The 22,368-nt window shown below is 40.5% G+C and overlaps 1 protein-coding gene across 1 annotated transcript in view; it reads left to right on the top strand.

The window, feature by feature from the left end:
- Positions 1-22,368, top strand: part of TOX (thymocyte selection associated high mobility group box) — a 297,453-nt gene that overhangs the window by 155,791 nt on the left and 119,294 nt on the right. The window contains exon 3 of the mRNA XM_082858836.1: positions 8,049-8,291. Coding sequence (XP_082714962.1) covers positions 8,049-8,291 — 243 coding nt within the window. The remainder of the gene's footprint in view (positions 1-8,048; positions 8,292-22,368) is intronic.

Below are 22,368 nucleotides of genomic sequence, written 5' to 3'. Positions count from 1 at the left end.
TGTTTTAATAGTGTAGGTTTTTTTTTTTTTTTTTCCTGATTGGTTGAATTCGAGTGATTTTTTTTCAGGTATATTTTCTTCTTTTTCACTCATTAACATGTATTATTTATAAAATAAACCCCCCCAAAATTGTAGAAGTGAATCTCAGAACTCAGTGTGAGAATTGAAGACATCTGGAAAACTAAAAAAGATGGACTGCATTTGTACATAAAAGCTATGCTAAGCAATGAAATTTTAAATGTTTTAATTATCCCTTTTAAACACTGAATACAGAACGATGACCTATTACCAGAACATCCTTGGGCCCCCCACTAGGGTTTCAGAAGTAGCTTCCCCACTTTAATATGCTCTCCCTAGTCATCGTCCATGTGTGGTTTTGGGTTGTGCTGGGGGGTAGGTGGGGGCCACATTATTTGTTTCCCAGAAACTTTTTTTTGAGAGCGGCCCTAGCAGCAGTCATGGCACACAGAAGAGTGCTGGACTTCCCTGCCCTGCCCACCCCTGATCTGCGAGTGCTCGGCCCACTGCCCTAACACCCACAGATCCTGAAAGCTTCAGCCTGTTAACCCCAGCTCAAGGTCAGAGCTCTCCCAAACCCAGCCCCAGTGTCAGATACTCTCTGGGGCGGCCTCAAGCTAACCCTGTTTTCTGGTCTCATTGAGGCTTTGCATCCTGGTTCTCAATGATCCAATAAAAACAAGTCCCAAAAGAGGCTCGCATTGGGCTCAGTACCCCACAGTTTCTTTTGATCAGTGGGCTCAATCTTGCCCTTGAAGTTTTCTTAGATGTTGAAGACCTGACCTCCCTGTTGAACCTCCTTGCTGCACTGTCTGGACTCACTCGTTTGTCAGTTTTGTGGTCTTCCCTTCATCACCTACTGCATCTCAGCAGAAGTGTCTGATCTTCAGGTCCTGTTATCAGGGTAAATCTGCTTATAACAACATCCCCACCCCCCATCATTCCAACTTCAAATAATTCCTCTTTCATTTACACTCAGATATCACTTAGTTTGACAATTGAACATGCTGTTTATTGGAAGCCTAAGTTTTTATATCTCTTCTAATTTACTTCCTTTATGACAAGCTCTTATAGTTCTTTGTATCTCAAATCATACTTTGTGGGATGCCTTACACACAGTAGGTACACAACAAATGCTTCTATGACAAATGAAGCTCTCATTGCCTTTTACTTAATAAGGTTACAAAAACTAATGAGCACAAATAAAATAAGTGTGGTGCGTTCTACCCACAATGCATTTTGATAACTGTTGCTTGAAAAATTAGTACATTGTGTGTTTTTAAATGAAGATGATTTATTGCTATTGCCTAACATGTAAAGAAAGACAAAAAAGTTGTTTGCAGGATCATTGGCTTGAGCACATCAATGGCACTGTTGGACAATTCTTGCTGAGTGTTAAGATGATTTATGTAACAGACCAAAGCTTTCCACAGTAATACATTATAGTTTCAAGCTATCAACCCTTGTTCATGCAGAAACAAAAGAATCTGAAAAATACCTATTTCTGAAGGTCTTCTCAAAAGAAATTGGAGATAATGTTGATGCTATTTAAACTCTTTCTAGGGAAATCACCATTACATTCAATATCAACTTCTGAAAACATACAGAGGAAGTTTATTTTTCTAATGAACCCAATTTACTTTGCTTTTCATTCAGTTATTTAAATTATGCAACAAGAATTTTCAATAATACAAGATGAAACATGTTTAAACATGGGCATTTTTCTATCCTGAACTTTCAGAAATTATGTTATAGATTAAAAATTAAGGCATTTCACATAAATTTGATGGCAGTGCTATTTATTTATCTTTCAGATAAAGATCTATATGAGAACCATATTTTACAGTGTTATAACCATAGCCATATTTTTAGTGTGTGCATGATTGCATGAAGCCATCACATAATTTAAAGATATGTACAAGATGATAGCTTTTGAATTCTTCGGAGTTATGGGACCTCTTGTCACCAAAGATTGAATACTCTGTATAATGATTGCAATATGTGGACAAAACCCCACAAATACAAGGCCCTTCTGGTGGAGAAACTAGAGTTTTAGAAGAGAAGAAAAGACAAAGTCCAGTAGAGATTTCCCATTATTTGTTCCCAGTCAGCATATATTAACACTCTATCTAAACAGTACAAAAACATAAATTCTCTGTAGTCAAAAGAAAAATCAGCCTAATTAACATCCCACCTCCAGATGTAATAATGTAGAATAAGAATAAAAAATAAGAACAGGCTGTAGTGAAAGGAAGTGTGGATTGCAGAAGGAGAAAATAATGTAAACAGGATACCCAGGCCATGGAATATGTAAAGCAAAATGATGAAAAAGAAATGTGAGCATGTCATTAAACAGGCAGGGGAATGAGATCGTCCAGAAATCAGATGAGACGTTTTCCTTCCTTTGTCACTGAATTGGGGATGCTGGGGGTGGTTGGACGTGGGGAAGGACAATGGCTTTAGTCAAGAGGCTAGAAAGGTTCCCAAAAGATCAAATCAAAACAGATCGGAAGGATCTTCTGTTACTTTCCTAACCCAACTCTTGATTCTTGTCCCCAAAACAAACCATCTGATCAGCAATTTGACAGCAGTCTCCCAGGGAATATAGTTTCCCTTCGGACATAAGACAGTATGTTAGCAAGTATAGCTTTTGTTGCAAACTTAGACACTGAAATTCTGCTTCACACATTCATTAGCCTTTTACCGGGGTCAGTAGGATGGAACTGTCAGGAACTGATCAGCCTGGGTGCCGGCCTGCAGTAGAGCTCTCTGAAGAATCAGAGCTGTGGCCCTCTGCACATGAGGTCCTTATTGCCTGAGCTCTCCAGCATCTTCGCCTATTCACCATTTCCCACTATCTTTTTATTCTTTAATTTCAAAACTGCAATTTAATCCCATTAAAATAAAAACAAATGCTATTTATGGGGAGCAATTAAATGAATACATTATGTATGAATAGGGCTACACTTTGCTTCAGTATGAGGTCTGATCAATGGCAAATATACTGAAATTCCTTTATTACGATGTCTAAATCCTCTCCTATTTCGTCTATAGTTGTTTTCTCAGACATGACCCAATCCATGGCATATATGAACACATTTAACAATAACCATAGCTATGCCAAAGCTGCCATTTATCAAGAACTTTCTATGTGGCAGACATATATTATTAGGCTTTTTACCTATCTTATGTTTTTGTTTTCATGCTCATAAGAACCCCATAAAGCAGGTTTTGAAACTGAGGCTCAAAGGAGAAACCTGTCCCAGAACCCACACTGATAAATGCTTCAGAGAGCCTGCAGCAGCCCTGTCTGCTGGACTCCAGAGCCTCCAGTCTTTCCAGCATGTTCCGTGGCCTTCTTATCAGTCACTGAGGAAGCATTATAAGTACTCTCAACCAGTCCAAGATCTGTCGCCTCATCGGAGAAAGATGTAGCACTTTGTAAGCTAAATATGCAAATGCCAGTGGTAAGGTTTCAAGAAAATGGCTTGAAATAGTCACTGGATCTATTATTTAGAACCATGAAAATAGTCTCTTGAGGATGATAATTTTGAAATTACTACTTTAATGTTTCCAACAGTCCCCTTATGGCCTCTGAGAAGTTCATATATAGTCCAGCGTTAGCCAAGCCTCGTGAAAGCACAGCCCATTCTACCCTCGTATCATGACTCTTGGCTTCTGCTCCCTGGACACACAGGGACTCACAGAGCCTCCCACTCTAGGATAGAGCCGTATCCCAGCACCAGCAGCAGAAGGAGAGTCTCCTGTGTCTAGGACCAGTGAGTAACTTAGGATCAGGGAGAATCTGGTTGAGTAACAGTAATATAATTCTGAGGTCTTTGACTCATTTAGATCATGCAGACTAGCTATGGTTTAGAGCAAATCACTTTGCATGCTGCTTTGTTTCCAGTTTACCCTTCATTAACATGGTGAAGATCCAAGATAAAATTAAATATATTGTCTTGAATTTCATACCGTTAACCCTAAGTACTTTCTCTTCATTTGTGTAGATGGTCACCATTGACTTTTATCATTTCTTGGGGAAGAGGCAGCTGCTGAGAAGATTCTGATCTCTAGATTGGGAGGGGTAGGAGGCACTAGAAAGGCTGATAAGGAAGACGATGCCACCTTGAAAGGCCATAGCTGCTCTTCTCCAGCGTTGTAGCCTGGAACCTAGCCTCCCAGATTCTCAGAAGCCATGGATTGACTCCTTGGTGGTCTCTCACTGAGGCTAAAAAAAGTAGCCCAGTGTCTCATCGGGATATGCAAGGTCTTAGGAAGGATCAAATGATCTTTGGTCTCAATAGAATTGGAGAATGAAAGTTTTTTTTAATACCTGGCCTCACTGAGACTTGAAGGAGGAAAATATGCCCGAATCAGAAAAGGACCCTGAATCAGGAGAAAGTGCAAGGAATGATTTTCACTGAAGCTTCTATGACTACTCAGTCCCTGGTCTCATCACCAATGTCCCTGTTTCTGTGCTCAGAGCACCCTCTCATGCGCTCTCTGTCCACTTGTCTAGTGAGGCCCTTGCTGGTAGCCATCCCCAAGGGATCCTGATGCGGAACCAAGGCTTCCACCAGGTCCTTAGCCAGCTGCAGTAGGGATTAGGTTCCAACAACTTCTGAGAGCCAGGGGGCCCCAAACTCGCCCTTAGGAATCCTCTGAGGCTTCTGTGTTACCACGGGATGGTGAGTGCAAACCACTTCAGGGGGACAGATCAACAGCCAGAGAGGGACACTAAACTACCCTACCCCAGCCTTTCTCAGGCTGCTTAAGCCTTTACATCTTTAACAGGATACAGTACTTTTGGCTTCCCAACATGCTGAGCAATCAGCATTCCATACCATGCTGTCATCTAGCCAGTGCATTCTTGGGAATACAGGACATTTATTCAAGCCCATGGCATAACAGTGGTATAGTCATAAACTTCACGCCTTTGAAGAGTCATCTTCACATTCATTTCTTCTTGTATGCATTCATTCAGTGATCATTTGTTAATTCATTCAACAGACATTGAACACTGATTGTAACCAGGCAGCTTCATGGGGAATGAGGGAAAATACTGAATCATATGCGATTGTTGCATCACCCCCAAAACTGCAAATTGCCTCTTAATATATAACTTACTGTGGTTAAGTCAAACTTATTAGGTTTTAAGAAATCAAAATAAAGATGTCATGCCATGGAAGTCAATGTTGAAGAATTAGCTAATTCATTTCCAAACTTAAAAAATAATTAGTAATTAGTCTGGCATTGAAGTTTCTGTGAGTTCTGTGACATTTTGACATTTATACAATTACCGTGATACTTTTATATGGCATCGATTACAATGTAATAGGCTCCTGGCAAATAACCATCTCATGACGTCTAATGTGAAGAATAGAAACTACTAAGTAACCTTTTGTTGTTAAAATTCTTGATCCACATAACTACCCATTACCAGTTAAGTTGTGGAATCTGTGGTTTTGGTATGTAAGTGCACGGATTAAATAACATTAATGTGTAATTACATGAAAATAAACCATGTAGCTTAGTTAAATTGCAGTACAATTGTTATCACTGGACGTAAAGTGATACCAATTAAACCTTCCTTTAAAACACCACAAATTAAGATTTAACTACTGGAGAAATTCTAGAATGTAAGTTTATAGTACACCATAGGTAGACTATCCCTGGGTATTTCAGAGGTTTAATGTCATTTATAAAGTTAAAAACATCTTTTTCCTTTATGGCTGGCATTAATTGTATCTTATTCAGGAAGGTTTCAAACAGATGTCAATTAACTTCTTAAAAGATAGGTATCAACAAGTTCAGCCTTTGAAATGTTGTCAGAAAGACAAATTATGAATACTTGTGCTCTTCTAGGGTAAATATTTGATTTTAATGGGATAGGCATTGGGATGCAATTTGGGACTAGGAAAAACCAGATACTAATGCTAATACTAATTCTTAAATTGTGAAATTTTATTGATCAAAAACAGTTGAGTATTGGCAACTTTGTATCATTCAACTTAATAAAATAATAGCAATTAAACTAGTTATGGAAGTGTTAGAACTAAAAACGCCTTCCTCCTCCATATATCCATCCCTCAGACGTACTGAGTTGATTGCTTACCAGCTAAGTGAGTGTTATTTAACTTCAAACTCTCAATTTTCTGTTCAGGAAAACAGGGTAATAAATAGCTACACAAAGGATTATTGAAGACAAAGGGCTAAATGAAGACAGCATAGTCAAAGGACTCAATACAGCGCTTTCTACGAAGCCAGCATTAATAAGTGTGCTTCCTCTCCCTCCCACCCCCCACCATTTTGTGTCTTTTATGCTTCTTATGTGAATACTTGTACCAGGGGCTGATGGTTTAGGTCTACAGATTAAAGGTCTAAATTATATTAGGCAAATGAGAATTTAATCAAACTTGCTGTTTTGACACAGGGCACTAGTATATCTTTCAGACAAGAGGTAGATACTGTAAACAGGAAATTTTGATAACTTACGATTGAACTTTTAGTGCTGGTGATTTTTTCTTTTAACAGAACTTTAGATACTTAAGAAAAATTATCTGCAGAGATGAATTAAATCTTCCCTTCATACGCCCCCAGTCTGTAACCCACACGTGCCTCTACGGGACCACGTCTCAATGCCAGATGTTCCAAGTAGCTCTTCATTTAAGCGTGTCTCCTGACAAAACCTAAACAAATATATCAAAACTTGTACAACATTTAGCAAGTGCAACTTGAAGGTTTTCTTTCTGTTAGACAAATAGACGTCATCTGGAAAAAAATAACCCCAGGCACTTGGAAGCAGGAGCATGAAGCTGATTGGCTGAACACCCTGTGAATCCCCTACACTCCTTTCTTTGGCTCCTACCCTCAGTCTGCTCATTTCCAATCTCGCACACTCCAGCAGGCGTGCTGCTGCCAGACAAGCGGGTCCTTGCTACCCCTGTGCTCAGACGCTAGGAAGACTTGCGTACTTTGAAAGATAGGCTTGCGAGAGTTATCTGGACCCGCTCTGTTTCCTTCGTACTATGGTACCTGCTCTCTAAAGACTGCTAAGTATTGCTGTGTTTTGATATGAATTGGTAACAGTATTTTATTATTCAGTTCCTCCTTATATGTTCCATGTTTACCACATTCTATTTGTAAGCAGGAGTGTCCTCACATACTCTTGTCTTCCTTCTTTGCTCCCTCCCTTCCTGTTTTATCTAAAAGCTACTTTCTAAAAGAAAAAGCCCCACATATGTTGTTATTTATTTTACTGATTGACTTTTATTCCTAAATTAGTATTATAATGATATTTGTGTAATTTAGTCTTTCAAAATTGGCCGAACCACATTTAAATGATTACAAAATTATTTACTGCCTTCTAGGGGTAGATCAAATAAATGTGAATAGTCAGAAATCAAGAAAGCCATCTTCATTTTTATTTTGATGGTATAATCTTCATGATAAAAATAGCTTTTAATGGCATTATCTTCATCTATGACACTTTCTCTGAAGTCACACTTATGCAACATGGTTAAGCTACTGCTTTACCAACTTTTTTTGTCAGTTGTGAGCATGTAGCTCTTCAAAACCCAGGAGCAATTGCCTTAGAACTTCTGGAATTCATTTTATTACGTCTCATGATCTGAGCAGTAGGGAGCCCTACGAAGCATGTTTGCTCAAATATTAATTTTATAAATTGCCTTTCCTTCCCCACAATTCCCATGAAAAAAGGTATTCAGCCAGATTACAACTCTGGAGCATTTTAATGGGACCTTTGAAATCTGTTTGAGTTCAGCTTCTTGGAACAATAAAACTGCTTAATGGTGGCACTCTTTATACAAGAAGTGGCTATGCCTTCGAGGCGATTTTCTTCCATGCATGATAGAGAAATTGCAGCAGGATAATCTGAGTGTTTGCAGTGTCTTTGCCAAATCCTTAATGATGCTTGTAATAATATCTGAAAGGGTCATGTGTGTTTGTTCACCATGATGAAAAGAAGGGGATGATAATTTGCATCAATATCACCATTGTCTTTTCAGTCCTACCCTGGTCCAAGCCTGGAAAGCGAAGACTTTAACATTCCACCCATCACTCCTCCTTCCCTCCCCGACCACTCGCTGGTGCACCTGAATGAGGTCGAACCTGGTTACCACTCTCTGTGTCACCCAATGAACCATAATGGCCTGCTACCGTTTCATCCACAAAACATGGACCTACCTGAAATCACCGTCTCCAATATGCTGGGACAGGACGGAGCGCTGCTTCCCAACTCCATTTCTGTGGTAAGGGTCTGCTGACTGATTGGTGGTGGGGGAGCAGGGGACACAGTGAGGACAAGGTCGAAATTAACGTGAGAAGCTTTCAATCATCGTAACGTGGCTTTCTGAAACTAGAATCGTTTTTAGCTATGAAATCCTAAATCCATAAATCCTGTAAAATCCTAAAGCAATTTTCCATTTTACATTTAAGTCAAGGCAAAATCAATTAATTACATGTTTGATCACTCATATTTATAACTCAAAGTCCTAAGTACTATTTGACACTGAATGTGTGGTCATATGGTCAAAATGTCTTGTTAGCTTTTAGATAAAAAGTTATCATAAAGGTGCCACATCTCATCTAGTGCAGGATTCTTCACCACAAGCAAGATCCCCACTTCTTCTAGGAACTGCTGTGAAAGTTGGTTGCTGCCCTATTTTCTGCTCTCAAATTCTACCAATTTATATAATAGGAAAGCAAGAAAACAATTTTCATCTTTATTTTGAAGGTATAATTTGGGTGATCAAAATTTATCTCTACTAAAGTGTTTCTGTCTCTTGGACTTTGTTCGTCACTTTGAATCTTCTAATGTTCTACACTTCTCGAATTTAGTGAGACTATGTATCACCCAGAAGACTAGCAAAAACTGAATGCCCAGCCCCTACCCAGGAAGTTCAAGAGTCTGTATTTTCAACGAGTATCCCATGCTTGAGAAATACATCATAAAATCTTTCTGTCTGATTTTTATGTCATCTAAAACCTTAATAATTTCTCTGTCTATATCTCAAGGAGTAGAGAATATTGTCAGTAGTGTATGGCCAAGGGCAGAGCTTTCTACCATGTAATGAAACTCTCTCTTAGGTTAACAGTGACTTCTAATGAGCGTTCTTTGGTTTGCGTTGTTCAATCACTTAACAGTCCAACCATCTCTGTTGTCATCTTTATAAGCCACTGAACAGTTCTGTCATGTTCACAATGAACAAGTCGATTAACTTGCTCATCTTATGTTGTTCTGATAGGAAAGCGTTTCATGTTATCACTTACCTAAATCATTTGGTGATGTATCTCTAACTTGAATGACTTCACAAGAAGGTTTTTCTGTTAATCATGAACAGAAAGGGGGGCAAAAGGAGAGTGGAAAGAGATCCCATAGTAGTTTTGGGGGAATGAAGCCCTGAGCCTAATGTCACAGGCCATGGTAGGGTATAGAATTCTCCTCAGAACTGGCAGCTAGCTGGGTGGACAAGAGGGGAGGACTTGTTCCCAGCACCAGCAGGAGCAAAAAACTCGACACCGTTGTCCCGGTTTTTAGATGATTTTCCACCTGTATAGATTTATCCTAAGAGTATTAACCGTGGCTTCATAAAATGGAAGATGGATTTTTTAGAAAACATGCTAAGTGTGTAAATCTGATGAATGTTGTACTTCAAAGTAGTGACCTTGAAAAATCACATGCCTATTCCTCTTTGGGGCTAAGCCTTCAGACCCAGTTCATGAGCCAATAAGGTGTCCATGTCATGCTTTATAGACTTCCCTGTTCACTGAGAAGGAGAGGAAGGACGAACACAGCACATAAAATACCAGTTTTGTCCTCTATGCTTCTTCCTCATGTGCTAATGAAGTTGGGCCACAGGAGGATAATGAGATACTCAGTTATATAGTTTTAGTCTCAAAACCCTTTTTTTTTCTTTTATATAATTTGCCTTCTTAGCATTCCAGGACCCTCCCAATTCGCCATTCACTCTTTAAGAGATGCTTGTGCAACCTCAGTATACATGCACCTGGAATTTTCCCAGTTTTGCCGCCCTTGCTAAGTCACTCCACCCTCAGATGATGTGCTCGGGACAGGATCTAGTCGCAGCTGTGTAGCACCACCTTCTAGGCCCTTCCGCTACTACGCTTCCCTCCTTCCTTGTCAGGAGCCTCTGCTCATCCTAATTCTTTATGCTCCTTTCCACCCAACCCACCGTCAGAAACCGGACTTAGGTATTTTCCCATTAACATGGTATTTCCCTTGGAACTTTTCACACTTTACAAGGCAGAGGGTCCCTGTTCAGCCTAAACTAACCGAGTGAAGCTCTAATTTCCATTCCAGTTCTTGGCACAGTGAGTCTATTTGGGTTTTTCATAGGATGGTGAGACTTCCCAGTACCTCCAAACCGTATTCTGAGGTGGACGTCTAGTTTGCCTCTCACAGCACTGGTCCGAGCATTTTACGCTGTCGGTAAATAGCTGCCCCAACATACTAAGTTTTGGCGAGACTTTGGATAGGCCTCAGCACTGTCCAGTAGAACTCCCTGTGAGGATGGCTTTTCTGTTACGCATGCTGTCCAGTAGCAATAGTCATTGGCTATGGAACACTTTAAATGTGGCTAGCGTGACTGAAAGACTGATTTTTATTTTATTGTATTTTAATTACATTTAAGGTAGCAACATGTACCTAGTGGCTACCATCCTGGAGAGCATAGGTCCAGTTAATTATGTTGATTTAACATTAAATCTACAGGAAACCCATTTTTTAAGCCAGCGCGGTCTTGAAGAAAGTACATTTGGAGATGAAATTTGTTTTAAGAGTCCTTTTTCAAGGCTTGGATCTCTTGACTGGATTGCGAGAGCCAGAGTTTGGTAATACTGCAAAGTTGCAATAGAAATTTAATAAAGTTGGAAAGGCCGACTTTACTGGAGTCTACTAATTCCTTTGAGAAACAAGGGGCATCTCCAATCTTATTTTGAGCTATCATGTGTTTAGAATGCCACTCATCAGTGTGTACATTTTAAATGCCTTCTGTGCTCTAAATGTTCGAAAGGGCTCAAATGATTGATAAAATACGGTCAGTGTGCTTCAGGAGCTTGTAAACTACAGAAAAAACGTAACCAAGTATGAAACAGTTTGAGTGAAACATCAAGCAGTTAGGGACAGGAGAAGGGCTAAACACAATTTTACTGGCCGTGAACCCAGTAGGAATCCTGGTTGGAAGAGATTATAGTCATCTGGTTTGGGTAGTTTATAAAACTTAGTGGAAAAGGTAGGACGGCAGTCAGGTCTTGAAAGATGGTTTCGATTTAGACAAACAGAAAGGAAAGAAAAGGTGTCTAGGAGAGAGAGCATTTGAAAAGCAGGCTGGATATTTTAAGTTAGGAGATTTGACAAAAGGTTTCAAAAATCACTAAGGACTGTGGGCTTGATATGATGGAGTCTAAGAAACCACTGGCTGTTTTCGCTCAAGGCAAAAGCATTATGAAAGCCGTGTCATAGGAAAACCCTTCTGGCATCTCTCTGGAGGGATCACAGTGGCAGGAAACTGGAGTTGTGTAGGGTCTGAGGAGCTCTCTGTTGCTGTAACTCAGGCAAGGAGTGTGAAGACACACAGGGTGGTGACAGTGAGAACAGAAATACGAGCTCTTAAGTTGTTTGCACATCATTCCAAATCCATGAATCTGAAGATGAACAACCCTTCATATTGCCATATTTTATATTTAAAAAGGGCTAAGGATTATTTTCTTTGAAGTAACTTTAGGTCTATAAGATACTTTTTTCATGTGTCTTTATAAAAACTGACTAAAACTCTTTCCCAGCAACTTTGCTCGTGTATAATGTGATCACAAAATTTAACCAGATGATTGATTGGTTTATCAGTTGTTGACATATATATATATTTTAATAAATTTATTTATTTTTTATTTATTTATTACTTCTGGCTGCATTGGGTCTTCCTTGCTGCACACAGGCTTTCTCTAGTTGAGGCGAGCGGGGGCTACTCTTCGTTGCGGTGCGCGGGCTTCTCATTGCGGTGGCTTCTCTTGTTGCAGAGCACGGGCTCTAGGCGTGCGGGCTTCAGTAGTTGTGGTGCGTGGGCTCAGTAGTTGTGACTCGCGGGCTCTAGAGCGCAGGCTCAGTAGTGGGGCGCATGGGCTTAGTTGCTCCGCGGCATGTGGGATCTTCCCGGACCAGGGCTCGAACCCGTGTCCCCTGCATTGACAGGCGGATTCTTAACCACTGAGCCACCAGGGAAGCCCCTATATTTATGACATATGTATGAAATGGAATAGTGCACAATTTAGGTTATCAGTGTTCATATAGACGAGGAAATAATGGCTACAGAATCAGGAAGTAAAAGCTTCCCACCTAGAAATTGCAGGGCTCTTTCTGATAACTCCTTTCAAGGTCACCTACAGTTTGGGAACAACCAATAAAAGCTGACACTTGTGGATTCTAAATAATGAACTTGCTGTAGATTTTAAAATCTTGTAAGTATGAGCCACCCTAGGTAGATTTATGTATAGGATCAACTGTCGTCAATTTTATCTTCCAGAAGCTCTTCAGTGTTATTAAAGCTGAGACTTTTTCTGTTAGTAGGGTGCTCAGATCTTTGTGTTAGTATTTTCACATGATGGAATTTTAGAATCTGAATGGATCAAATAGGTGAAAATATTTTAATTCTCATTTAGATATTGTATATATTTTAGAGGTTATTGTAATGTTTAACATACATGCATTATTATATGTTATATATGCTGTTTTGTATAATATATAATCTTCTCTGAAAATTTATTTTAAATTTAAATTTTCTTATATCTAGCTGTTTCTTATCCCCACTGGCAACATAAGTGATACAGTTTTACTGGTTATAAGCATTACCAACAAATTTCTAATATATTAGATGTAAAAAATTTAGTCCGTAATTAGAAATCAATATCTGAGTGAGTATTATTATCCCAATATTACAAATGAAAAATGGAGATTCAGGGTACTTAAGAGACTTGCTCTGTGGCTCAACCAGTGAATACCCCAGCTTCCTTACCTGAAAAACAAGGATAAATTATCGTCCTTACCTCATGGAGTGAAATGAATATTTAAAAATTGCTTAGACCATTGGTTGGCACATAGGAAGTATTATTATATGTTTGCTAAAAAAAAAATGTAAAAAGCAAGACTGTATATGTATAACTCTTTTGCAGAAGTTAAAGTGCATGAGAGAAGATTTTCCTAAAGAGTTATTTATACTTAAATCCTTAATCTTCTTCACATCTGTCCAAAAAAAGAAAAAAAGGCAATAAGCCTGCTAGTCACCAAAGAAGTCTTTACCTTCTACTGAGTGTTCTTACACATCATTTTGATTAAAACTGACATCTTTGGACCACAACTACCGCAGTTCAAATCCTGGCACAGACCTAAACCAGCTGCATGACATTGAGCAACTTACATAACCTTTTTGTGCCTCAGTTTCCTTACCTATAAAATAGGTATAATAAGACACTTAATCCCATACTGTTGTAGCATTAACGTAGTTAATATCTGTAAAGTAGTGCCTGTCACACAGTAGGTGCTAGATATATTCAGTGGGAATCCCTTTCTGATAAAGAGGTCACCAGGGTAGAAAATCTAGATTGCCTTCTGAAACTTGCCATAAACATATACAGGGGTGAAACATACACAGGGTGACAGTTTTTCCTTCCCAAATCTCCCACCACTTCCTTTTTGTACATTCTTGCCTGTGCCATTTTATGTGTCAGTAGTCAGTCAGGACTCCTACAAAAAGTAAGGTTTCTGGCACTTGAAAACAGATTCCATTGTCTTAAAGTCCATATTTTCCAAGACCAGGCTATAAAACAGTGTCGAATTTCTATTAGTATATACTGTTGAACAAGTGCCAACTAGTTCTGATTCTCTAGGTCCAAGTTAAACAGCCACTCACGACCCAATATGCAAGAGTTCCATTTCTCTCAAAATTCCTGAGTTATTTTGATAGTGGATAATTGACCGCCTGTGCTTTTCCAAGAGTGGAATCTGGTTAGAAGAGCACTGGAATGAGAGTCTGGAAGGCCAGGCCCTGCCTGGGATAAGTTTGTTAACCATGGACAATTCGCTGCACCCTGTCTGTAACCAGTGGGGTTGGACTAGATCAGGCGGAGCCCGGGGAAGCCAGGAATCAGCCAGAGCGGTGTTGCGCTGATTCATCTCACTCGTTCACATTTCTTGTAAAAATTCCCTTGAACATAGGATTCTGCCCCCAAAGAAGACGTAAAACCACAAAACTAGTTGATCTCTGAGGCCCTTTCCAGGGCTGGCATTTTCCTATGATTCATTCTCTATCGACCACACAACTATGATCCAGAGTCACGACTCTCTCAACTTGTCACTTTAGTTACTTAGTCATTTTTCCCACCATCACTTGGACAAGATTCTCAGTGTTTTACCTGTCCCCCCACCCCAAAACCTAATCAGTTATTAAGATGTTTGAACCTGTTGGACAGAACATTTCTTTTGAGTGGAAAATATTATTCTGCCATTAAGAAGAAAGTGATGTTGTTTTCATGTTGTTAAAAAGAAACTACAGGGGCTTCCCTGGTGGTGCAGTGGTTGAGAGTCCGCCTGCCGATGCAGGGGACACGGGTTCTTGCCCCGGTCTGGGAGGACCCCATGTGCCGCGGAGCGGCTGGGCCCGTGAGCCATGGCCGCTGAGCCTGCGCGTCCGGAGCCTGTGCTCCGCAATGGGAGAGGCCACAACAGTGAGAGGCCCGCATACCGCAAAAAAAAAAAAAAAAAAAAAAAAAGAAACTACAGAGCTATTTTGGGAGAAGGGTAAAATAAGAAAATGTTCATATTAAGTATTCATGGTTTAAGAACAATCTTTTGGTTCGTACAAACTGAAATCGAGAGCCTCTCCTTTTCCTCTCCACCCTGGCACATTCACTGCTGGGTTTCACCATGGACTGGTAAAAGGCAAAACGCAACCTTGTGTAAAGTCATCGAAGGCCCCTGCCTGGCCGATATATGTGCTGACCGCTTGTTCTTTGTGCAGGCAACAGAAGCTCTTTCATACAAAGAAAAACTGTGCAAAGTTTTAGAATGGCCTCACAGAAAGGATTCATTTAGAACCTGGGCTTTTTGTAGAGTGTGGTTCCTAATGACACAGTATAGAAAATTTACAATGAAAAATGCAACAAAGGAGATTTCAATTTCTTTGAATGCTTCAAATTTCCAGTTCTGGAGTTTAAAATGGAAAAAAATGCTAAAAGGCAATAAAATTGGGGGGTTTATTTCCCGAATGCCTTAGTTTTTCCAGGCAACAAAAGCAAGCATAATGTATATACTCAGATTTATTGTCATTTGAAGCTTTCAGTCATGGCACACCTTGCACTCAAAGGCCACTGTACAACTGTTTTGACAACCATCACTTCGGTAGGTACTGCGCAGGACACATGGAACTGAAGCAGGAGTGTTTCTCTGGGTCTGTAGGGAGTGCTGTACGTCAAGGAAGTCAGATGTATTAGAGCAGCATGAATTGCTAATATGTCGCCATGATGGAAAGGACCACTGGCATATTGAATAATGTAGCTTTCAAAGCCAGGCAGAAAATGTGATTACACACAATTTGATTGCTGTTTTTAAAATAAATATTTTCAAAATCTGGAGATATCTCATTTCATGTAATGCATAAAGTATCTAACAGTGGACTAGAGCTAAGTATCTTTTGGGACACGAAGGAGCTGATGATGTCAGCCCCATTCAGATATGAAATGATAGAAGCATTAGCTTAAAATGGAATGGATGTCACCCTGGTTTGTTTCTTTCTTTAAAAAATAGGGAGAGAAAAGCAATAAAAAGAAATGATTTTGCCCACTTTGACAGAAGAAAAAAGACGAAGAATAATTATTTAGAATTATACCATAATTCATTAAATGTTTAGCAGTTACAGCCATTTTTTTCACAAATTATCCTTTTTTGAATATTGCAGCACATGAGAGCAATGTATTAAACCACTGTAATACTGTGAAAAAATGGGCTTTTTTTTGTTCTTTTTTTTTTACCATATATAATAAAAGTGTGTGGTTTGGGTTTTTTTTTTTTAATGTCAGATTCCTAATAAGGCTAAAAATAAGCGTTGGTGGCGGTTAGTTGTTAAGCTCTACTTAAGCCCTTTCTTTGCTCAAAACAGACTACTTTGAATGTAGTATTGATAAGTAGTTCAGTGGACTCAGTATGCTAATGGTTTGGGACTATCTTTTCGTGCTGTAATAAAATATTGTTTCGAACTAGAGCTCTCCTTAATAGTGTTCAGGAAAGGAGTCAATGTAAAAATAACACTTCTCCTTTCTTATGCCAAGTACAAAAACTCAAGATTCACTTTGTATGTAGGGCTCGCTGTACTTTTCCTTCACCCCTAGTGTTCATGTGGATCAGTGCCTCGCCCATGCGCGGAAGAAATCAGAAAGCTATAAGACCAGTTATATAATATACTGTAAGCAGACTCGGGGAGTTATTCAATCCAGTCTCTTAATTCCAGACAGAAGTAAACCTAAACCAGTTAGGATACGTGGTTTTCGATCTAAGAGCCAAGATTCCACAGCTTTCCTTGGTAGTCTGTTTGTGTTTAATTAACCTTGTAATGTTAAGTTAAATTGCAGTAAGAAATTTAGATTCCTTCCAGGAAGTTCCTTATTAAAGTTAAACTGAAGTATCTTACTGCACTTTCACTCTGCTGTGTCCGCTTCAGACATCTGAATGCTTGAAGAACAGTTGATTTCAAGTATTTTGACATTATTAAGTCAGTCCTGCAGTTGTGCTTTACCTGGCCCAAATAACCCCAATTCCTTTAACCTTTCCTCAGAGGTCATATTTTTCAACTTTTACATCAAATTAACTATTTGTTTTTTAATTTGTGATTTTAAGGAATGCCGACCACGATGGGAGGCAGAGCTCCAGACATTGCCTGAGGTTGCAGATTAATTTCTGAATTTTTCAAATACTTCTCTGTCCCCACATGGACATTTTACGGTAGTCTCTTTAATAGCATCATCGATTGCTGACATATTTGATTTTTGAACCATCGATCACTCCCACAGCATGTGTCCCTTACTGTATTGGTATCTAGCCAGCAATTCCCCATCTTGTTTCTGTGTAACTCATTTCTCATCCTAAAGGCAAACATCTGGGAAGGACATCATGGTGTTACTCTTCAAGGCATCTTTTTTTTCTGGCTGGGTATCCATTATTTAAATAGCACTTGGCAAACAAAGAGAGGGAAGAAAAATATAGCTATGCGCTACTAATTGTCCTTGGACAAATAGGTTCTAAGTAGGCCCATAAGCAAGACTCCCCAGGTCCTGGCAATGAAGTTTCGGTCACTAGCTGCACCCTCCAGTTGTTAATAAAATATTTCCTAGAGTGTTGAGGGGGAATTGGGGAAAAGCAACACAGAGCCTAGAGGAAAAAGAGGTGGGAGTGAGAAGAATAAACAGCAAGTGAGAAAGGAAGCCTGTTCAGGAGAGAAATCGTGTACCTGAAGGCTCCGTGGGATGTGTGCTTCCTGCGTTGGGCCCTTCCGCCCGGCCCTTCCCCCGTCCAGGAGCGCTGTCTGCGTCTCCTCCTAGTTTCGGGTCCGAGGAGCGTTCCACCCTCACCCCTCTACCCTAAGTAAGAATGACAGCACCTCATGGGTCAAGCCTGGACTTAAGTCAGGCCCTGAGCTGAGCGAGGCACGCGTGTCCTTCCGACTCTCGCCTTCCCTCCCTGGCCCCTAGCTTAGCACTCAGGACGTGCCCCACACCCCACCCCCGGCGGAGGGGAGAAGTTCTGCTGCCTCTCCCTCTGCCTGGCAAGCTCTTTGCAGAAAAGAGGACCTAGACACCCTGCGAGCTCACTTGGTCTCGCTGTCCAGACTTCCATGTGGACATCATTAATAACGATATTACAAATAGTGCTCGGCTCACAGTAGGACTTCGATAACTATTTCTGATCCAATAAATGAACTCCTTTGTCCCCAGTGGAACCCTTAAAATTTTCCCCAGACAAGTACAGGATCATTATTGCTTTTTTTTTTTTTTTTTTTTTGCTGACACTTCTAAGTTGTGTAGTCTTCTAAAATAATACAAATATTACAGCTTTTAAAAAAGTGTAATATCATGTGTTGTGGGGTCTAAATGCACCAAGACTGCTATAATACTTTCAATTTAGCTAAATGAATTTGAGCCCTAAACTTAAATCTATTTTGTAGTCTTAACACTTAATCAACTCACTACTAATCATTCCTAACCCATACCACTATTAAATTGATATATTTGATAATTAATTATAATGTATAGTTGATCTTTTTTAGATGAACAGTTTCATTTTCTGAGTAGAGCTATTTTTATGGAGAAAAATTATCAGCAAAATTACAAGACATCTAAAGGAACAAATTTCTGCCTAGTCCCCCAAAATCTTGGGGGCAGAAGGAACAATGTGGAGAATTAATGTTTGTTAAAGATTGGCTCATATGACCAGTGTTGATTTTTTTCTTTAATCACAAAATGATTCAATCTTTGTCTTGCTGTTTGCTTGATTTGGGCGAGTAGATTATTAACATTAAAGTGGTGCATTATAAATCCATTTAGTCATGGAATCATAGGAGAATTAGTCTAAAATGCTTTTCAGGAGAACAATGAACCAGTCTCACTCCAAGACACCACTTCCTTCATTATTCATTAACTGTTCTTATCTAGAGCATATGGGAACATTTTAAGAGCAGGTTTTGTTTTTTTTTCCATTTCAGTTTTTTCCAGTTTGAAAGTTCTGAGTTCTCTTATGTGGACAAATAGTACCTACAGGAACATAACATTTGTCGTTTTAGATTAGTCATTCATATACATTTCTCTGCCAGAAGCAACACACACTCCACTGGAGAAAAGGTGTGACGTGCTGCAGTCTTTAACCATTTGGGGCAGTCGCTAAAATATTCGATTCATCTTTCCTTTTCTCGATCATTTACAATATCACAAATGCCATAGCAATCCAGAGAACAGGTCTTTTTTTTTCCCTCCACCTAATAAATATATTTAACATTTTGATAGATATACAATAACAAAATTGATATGTTGAGCTTCTCTGAATTTAAGGGCGTATACAAATTCCCCAGGGAAATCTAAGTACTATTTGACAGAAGGAGGATTCAACTCCTTTTTATAATTCAGGATAGGCAAAAAACTTTCTCAAGATTTGTTACATTTGAAAAGTATTATTAACATTTAAGGGATTTGGGGGTTTTTTAATCAAAATCTGTATTGTCTTTAATAAAATATTATTCAAGCCCCAAAACATATTACACTATTAACATTTTTCATATTTTTATATGCAATGCATAGTTAATCACATTTTCTGCTAACCAGCAGACGTAAATAATGGCTTACCAAATCGAGATAGGACCAATCCTTCATACATTATGAAACTTGAAAATGATCTTGATGAAAAATAAAGTCCCTCTTTAATTAAGATGATAGATTCATAAAGGCTATTGCTAAAACCATTATATTATTAAGACTATCAAAAGACTAATAAAGCTATTAGCATTTTAAAGCATTTTCTTTAACAGGCTTTAAAGAAAATGCTTTAAAATGTGTGGTGCACATATCTTACAGTGCTTGAACGATTACCAGGATGAGCAGACGAGTCAGGCTCAACCATGTAACTATATTCAGATAGAATAAAAGTAAGCTGTTCGCATCTATATATGTATCTCTGTCTCTCCTTCTACATAAGTATATGCAGTTACACATTTAGGTATTGATTGTGTGTGTGTGTTGGGGATTCTTATCCCATCATGAGAGTACCAGTGGCTGGCAATGGCCATTCCCCGCACCGGGAAGATGCAGGTTGGGACCTTTGGTCAACAGCTACTGTGTTACCTGGGGTATTTTCTTGTTTCTGTGGCTGTTCTTGCTTTCCCCAAAGCAGCCTCATTTCTGATTATGGCAGCCCACGGGGCTGTTTCCCAGCAAACAGCAGACACTGCCTTCCTTGCAGGGGTGCTTCTAGCTGGCTTTTCACCCTAATCTTCACATGTTTTTGGAGTGTCTTCATTGTGCCTCCAATCCACTAGGTGTCACGTGCAGTGTTAGAATCCAGGAGCTGCCAGTTAACTTGGAAAGGTGAGGGTTACGTATATGAAACCTGGAAGATGTGAGACTCTGTAAGTTCAAGTTCCCAGATGCGGTCCACTCCTTAAGTTGTCCAGGGAGTGCCAGTCACCTGCAGAAACCAACCAGTGGCCTCCGGGTCTGGAGAAGCGGTGTGGGTGCTGGGCACGCCCGCTGGTTCAGGGGACGAGGCAGCCCAGACCTGGCCCCTGCCTGGCCGCTCACTGGCTGCCTGTGGTTGTGCGCGAGTGAGTTCGTGTGCCTCGTTGTCCTGGGTTGTGAGGCTTCAGTGGGTCCAGGCATCTGAAGCCCTCAAGCAGCACCTGGCAGACAGTGTGCCTCATGTCAGCTGTTTGCTATCCCCCCGCTCAGAAGCCCCCACAGCTGCTTGTCTGGGTTTTCCTCATGCTGTCTGTCGTTCCTCTTCTAGTTACTAGTGTCCTTCCTGCCTGGCTCATTCCGAGAACTACTGTGCTGATGTTCACTGGACACCTGCTCTTGCCAGGTCCTGGGCAAAGTGTTTTACACAGTTTCCTCCTTAATCCCCACAGTCACACTAGGAGAGGGAGGTGTGATCCTTACCTTGCCCAGGAGGGACTGTGGACAGAGGCAGGTTACACAGGTGGCAGCCTGCAGGTGGTGAAGCAGGCAGGCCGAGGTCTTTGTCACTCTGCCTTCCTGGTGAGGCAGGGGCTGTGCCTCTCACAGGGCGAGGGCTTGATGACTCTGCACTGAAAGGCTTAATGGGGCCTCCGGTTCTCTCCGTCCCCCCGTGGAGGTTTCTGATGGACTTGACGCCGTCACCGCTCACACCAGCTGTGCCAGCCAGACGACATTCCCAATTCTGCCCTCTTTTTTTCTAACAATATAAGCTCACTTCATGTTTACCTTGCTGAAATAATATAATCAGAGAGTGAGCAGAGGAAAAGAGAGATCTTATAGTCCAATGAAAAAAGGGTGGGCTTGGAATTCTAGCTGGTAACTTTGACAAATCACTGGATCTCTTTGACTCTCGGTTTCCTTCTCTGTAACAGGAAAAAAATGGTATGACAACAGTATTTACAGCACCATGTGGTTTGGGGGATTAAGTGAGATACAAGATTAATATCTCTAGTACCTAACAGTTTAAGTACATTTTCTAGTCATCATGTTGAATAAATTAGCATTCCAGCTAATGAAAACTATTAGCTCTTTGCCAAAAATCCAGAAATTTATATTCTTAAGTCCTCCGTGAGGAAGGCGGTGTTAACGCCTCAGGGGGCAGCAGGCTATGCTAACAGACATGTTCTTGTGAGCTCTGCGCTGTGACCAGTAGTTGGGCTGTCTGCCATGTGCCAGGAACCCACCATCAGCCAGCTTCAAGATGTTCTTTCCTCTCCATCGTTAAGATACAAAATTTACTTTTAAAAGTACAAAGATGTTTAAATTATTTTATAAATAAAAGAAGTAAAACTTCTGGGCAGCTTGCCAAGGATAGCAGATCTGAAATTAGCTAGAAGTGTTTCCTTCTCTTTATTAAACTCCTGCTACTTTTTCTGATATGTTCATATTGATTTGTCTCTTCATAAAAATTTGAATATTCTGTATGACAGGGAATTGATAAAAGCCAAAGAAATAGTGAATTGTGTATAAACTTCAACCAGGTTTTCTTCATTCCTGTCCAATAATGCTAAATTAATGTGGCCAGGGTCACAAAAGCATCCTGACAGGCCGAGTCCCAAAGGAGCAGTGTGCTCAGACGCCCCCCATGAGCTGAGGGCCTCCCCGCCACCCCCACAGTGCCAATGAGGACGCTCAATCCATGAAGGGCGGTGGCGTCAGAGTGTGGGCTTCAGAGCTCTCCACGTCAGCGGCCTCCTGCTTCTCACCCAGCCTGTGGAACATCCCAGCTCCTGCGAACAGTGCTCTGGAGATGCCCTCGTGGGGCCAGAGACTGGCTGGCAACTTACTCTGCCTGCAGACGCCACACGTAGTCATCTCGGACGAGGGGCTGGAAGGTTGAACATGTCGGCACTTAGTGAGATCTCCACAGTGATTCACGATCCGAGTGAGCCCAGGCACTCAACTGCCTCCACGGGGTTCCCCAAGCAGGATCTGGTCTAGGGTGGATCTACCAGGGCAGTTATTTAGACTAAGTACTTTTATGCATCATACAACCAGTGTCCACAGCAGTGGGGAAGGGACACACCACCCTTGCCTATTTGG

This window comes from Leucopleurus acutus (genome assembly GCF_964270905.1).
Source record: "Leucopleurus acutus genome assembly, chromosome: 17".
Classification (NCBI taxonomy): Eukaryota; Metazoa; Chordata; class Mammalia; order Artiodactyla; family Delphinidae; genus Leucopleurus; species Leucopleurus acutus.
The sequence above is the reverse complement of the archived record's forward strand: the minus strand, read 5'-3'. Positions and strand labels throughout refer to the sequence as shown.